Source organism: Phyllobates terribilis, unplaced genomic scaffold (assembly GCF_046119375.1).
Source record: "Phyllobates terribilis strain yellow unplaced genomic scaffold, ASM4611937v1 Scaffold_250__1_contigs__length_2853362, whole genome shotgun sequence".
Taxonomy (NCBI): domain Eukaryota; kingdom Metazoa; phylum Chordata; class Amphibia; order Anura; family Dendrobatidae; genus Phyllobates; species Phyllobates terribilis.
Window position 1 is genome coordinate 2,757,742 of NW_027363010.1, and position 3,673 is coordinate 2,761,414.

At 43.6% G+C, this 3,673-nt stretch overlaps 1 protein-coding gene across 1 annotated transcript; it reads right to left on the minus strand.

The window, feature by feature from the left end:
* Positions 1 to 469: 469 nt before the first annotated feature.
* Positions 470 to 3,417, minus strand: LOC141218893 (ragulator complex protein LAMTOR3-like). The gene is made up of 5 exons (XM_073665943.1): positions 3,251 to 3,417; positions 2,932 to 2,990; positions 1,520 to 1,653; positions 522 to 585; positions 470 to 477 (listed from the first exon to the last, which is right to left on the minus strand). The coding sequence occupies exons 1-5, from the start codon at positions 3,325 to 3,327 to the stop codon at positions 470 to 472; spliced, it is 342 nt and encodes a 113-aa protein (XP_073522044.1). The 5' UTR covers positions 3,328 to 3,417.
* Positions 3,418 to 3,673: the final 256 nt, after the last annotated feature.

Genomic DNA, 3,673 nt, shown 5'->3' on the forward strand with positions numbered 1-3,673 from the left:
CCGCGACCAATCAGCAGTATTGGCACCAAATTTAAAAACCGCTCTGCTGATTGGTCGCGACTAATCAGCGATTTTGGTGCCAAATTTAAACACGCTCTCCAGTTCTCACTAACACGGTTCGCTGATTGGTCGCAGCCGCCGCCCGCGACCAATCTCCGATATTGCCGCCAAATTTAAACACCGCTTCGCTGATTGGTCGCGGTTGCCAAACGCGACCAATCAGCGATTTTGGCGCCAAATTTAAACACCGCTCTGCTAATTGCGCCCGGTCGGTCGCATACATATTCTAGAATACCCGATGCGTTAGAATCGGGCCACCATCTAGTAAGTATATAATTCCACATGTGTTAATTCATAGTTTTGATGCCTTCAGTGTGAATGTACAATTTTCATAGTCATGAAAATACAGAAAAATCTTTAAATGAGAAGGTGTGTCCAAACTTTTGGTCTGTACTGTACACTGCACCTTTTATCGGGCTAGACATGTAAATACAATGTAAATAATACAGAAGAACGCCTACCTGTATTGGCATTGCTGCTAGCTATGAAGCTCACAACCAACGGCAATCTGTTAAACTGGACAACCTGAAACACAAATCAATGACTTACAGACAATAGAAATGAAGTGATACTTATAACCTCCATATTTCCATGCTGCTTAAAGGCGTTTTCTATTGTGTAAATGATGCTTTACTGTACAATGAACATGGAAAACACTTCCAATGGATCCCTATGAACCGTAATGTGAGGTATGCATGGAGAAAGTGACTTGTGGACCACAAAGAAAACACAGTGAGATCCGGTTAATATCAGTGCAATGAGGACTGAAACAGCAATTCTAAAAGGAGGATGGGCCTATTAATATGTCTATTAACACCGGCACTTTACACACAATCCTCATAACAAATGGAATTAAAACAAAGTGTTTCATCAGGGTTTAGCTTGTTCTTGGACCCCACGCTTTACTCCCCCTCCCCAGGTGCAGGGCTGAGTCTCCACCATAGCTCTCGGTAACGGATATGGGCTGCAGCGCTGACGTCATGTCGACAGCACACCAGCAAATCAGAGAGCTCAGTAGCTTGGCGGTGTAGACAAAACACCCCACTCAAAACACCTGAGCTCACTGACTGGCTGCCAAGCTGCTGATGTGACATCGGCCCCGCAGGTAATACTGGACACATGGAGCAGCCGGAGAGGCTCAGCACCGGACCGGAAGAGGGTGGCTTACACCAGACAATTTTACAATCGTTTTATAACAAACTGCACCCAGGGATCACGATTTTCTGATTTGGGACAATCTCTTTGAGAACTTTGGAAAATATTTACAATCTACATATCTAAAGCCAACTGTATAGCAGGTCAGACAGACCTGCCCGAAAATACCTGCCCCCAAAAAACTCTAAACCAGAAGATGATACCACTTGAATCTGGTTGGGATGAGCATGTCCATCACCACCACCGATTGTGATAATCACACCTGATGCTCACAAAGCCGTCCTGGGTCTACAGCCTTACCTACCTGATACGTGTTGTAGTAACATATGATGCTTTTGTTTTTGGAGAGTCCCAGCTTGCTTCCCTGGTCAGTGGCCAGTGCAAATGTGGATAGGAAACATGGCCTCAGAGCATGTTCAGGGGAATTCTCATTTGCAACTGATAAAGAAAACAGCAATAAGTGTTTGAATGTGAACATTTCTATAATCCAGTCTCCTACTTTTGGTTGATGAGGTACAAGCAGCCCAAAATGGCTGTACACAAATAGAGGGTCCTGGTTTTTCTTTATAGCCCAAGTCATGTGGCATGGCTCTTTACAACTCTGGAGCAAATGCATGTACCTGTATGTTCGTACTGGGGTCTGCATGTGTGGAGGGGGCTCAGCTTGCGCCATATACCGGCTGCTATACAGCCACCATCAGTCTTCAGCAGCAGCGCTTGTTCCAGTCGCTGATGTTTAACTACCTAGGCGCTGCTGTCAATCACTGGCAGTGGCAGTTAAATAGAGCAATCATAGTTTTGCAGTATATAGAAAAAGCAAAGGATCACAGGTTTTCAAGTCCTCTAAGCGGACTAAAAAATAAAGTAAACTAATTGTATTAAGATTCATATCACCCTCTTTTTCCTTTTAAAAATAATGAAAGTGGTTTCCAACTTCAGATTTTGATGCAGTTTTTGAAGCCAAAACCAAGAGTGGATTAAAAAAAAGAGACATCTACCATTTATTATTCATTTCTGGCTTTAGCTACAAAAACCGCTTAAAAAAAAAAAAAAAAATCTCAACATGGAAATAAACCCATCCACTACTTTTACATTGATGCCCCATGCGTAGGATAGAGCATCAATGTCTGATCAACTGGGGTCCCACAACCAGCACCCCTGATGATCAGCTGTAATCGGTGCTGCCGGACGGAAGTGCTTACTTGCAGATCTTGGCCGCCTAGTTGTAGTGGCCGCCGTGGAGTACTACACATCCGCCTCTTATTAAATTGAACTGAATAGGAGGCGAATGTGAAGTACCCTGCGGTGGCCACTACAACTTGATGGCCAAGCTCCGCAAGTAAGCACTTACAGCCGGCGGCACCGATAACAGCGGATCGGCGGGAGTGCCGGGTGTGGGACCCCAACCGACCAGACATTGATGTCCTATCCTATGGATAGGGCATCAATGTACAAGTAGTGGACAACTTCTTTAATCTCAATTATCATTATGGCTGAAATTATTAGATTGAGTTCCAATATTGGCAGGAACAAATCTGCTGGTCAGATAGTTGCTTGTGGGCTCACCAGTGGTTCATCATATCCGCATCATTAATTTGGAAGTTTGAGATAACAGTTGAGGTGTGTAACCTAGCTGTAAGAGTGGGTATAAGGGCAGAGAACCACATTACAGCAGAACTGCATGCCGAGACATGCATGTCCATTCTAGTTCCTTACCTTTAATTACAGGTACCCCATCTCTGTCTGACACTACAATGGCATGAAGTCCTTCAACACTAATAAAACAACAATCAAAAGGTTATGTTAGTAATAGACATAATTTACTACACACCTCACATCAGAATGACCATTGTTAACGAGCCAACGCATGGGCATTGGTATCAGAAATAAAGGCCCCAGAGACCAGGCTGTATCGTCAGAGAGAGGAGGGCAGGAGTTTTGTTATTCAGACCTTGGGAGTTGAGGTCTTAAATTATTAAATATAATTACATAATAGCAATCATTAATCATACGAAAAACTATGGAAAGAAAGTACCTTGGAAGTTTTTTGTAAAGGAACCTTCTCAAGTCCTTGGAAAAGAAAAGAAAAAGCAGATGAGTATGGGTACCCATATCTAACCAAGAACAGGATGGCGGGCTTCAGAATGTTAGCCAATGCAAAGTGGAACTCCTGTACTCCTGACAGGCAGAGGCCCGGGAGGTAACACCATCACCTATCCAGCTATTATGGCATATCCTGTGCATATACCATGAATGCTGGAGATTAAAAAACCCTTTGATACGAGAGATCAACCCTAAGCTTTCATAATATTGGATGTTAAGATAAAAAAAATGTAGTAGATAAACCACTTCCCGTCAAAGCACTTCCTAATGGAACATGCCCATTGACATTAGGACTTGCATCTTCATCCTGGAATCATGATCCCAGGGCTCCATCCAACAGTGCTCACTACCCACA

Bases quoted from the DNA above. Each gene is read 5' to 3' on its own strand.
- LOC141218893 (XM_073665943.1), bottom strand. From the start codon at position 3,327: ATGGGTACCCATACTCATCTGCTTTTTCTTTTCTTTTCCAAGGACTTG. The intron at 2,991-3,250 runs GTACTTTCTTTC...TTGTTTTATTAG, and splicing joins CTTTACAAAAAACTTCCAAG to TGTTGAAGGACTTCATGCCA. The intron at 1,654-2,931 runs GTAAGGAACTAG...TTTCTTTATCAG, and splicing joins TGGGGTACCTGTAATTAAAG to TTGCAAATGAGAATTCCCCT.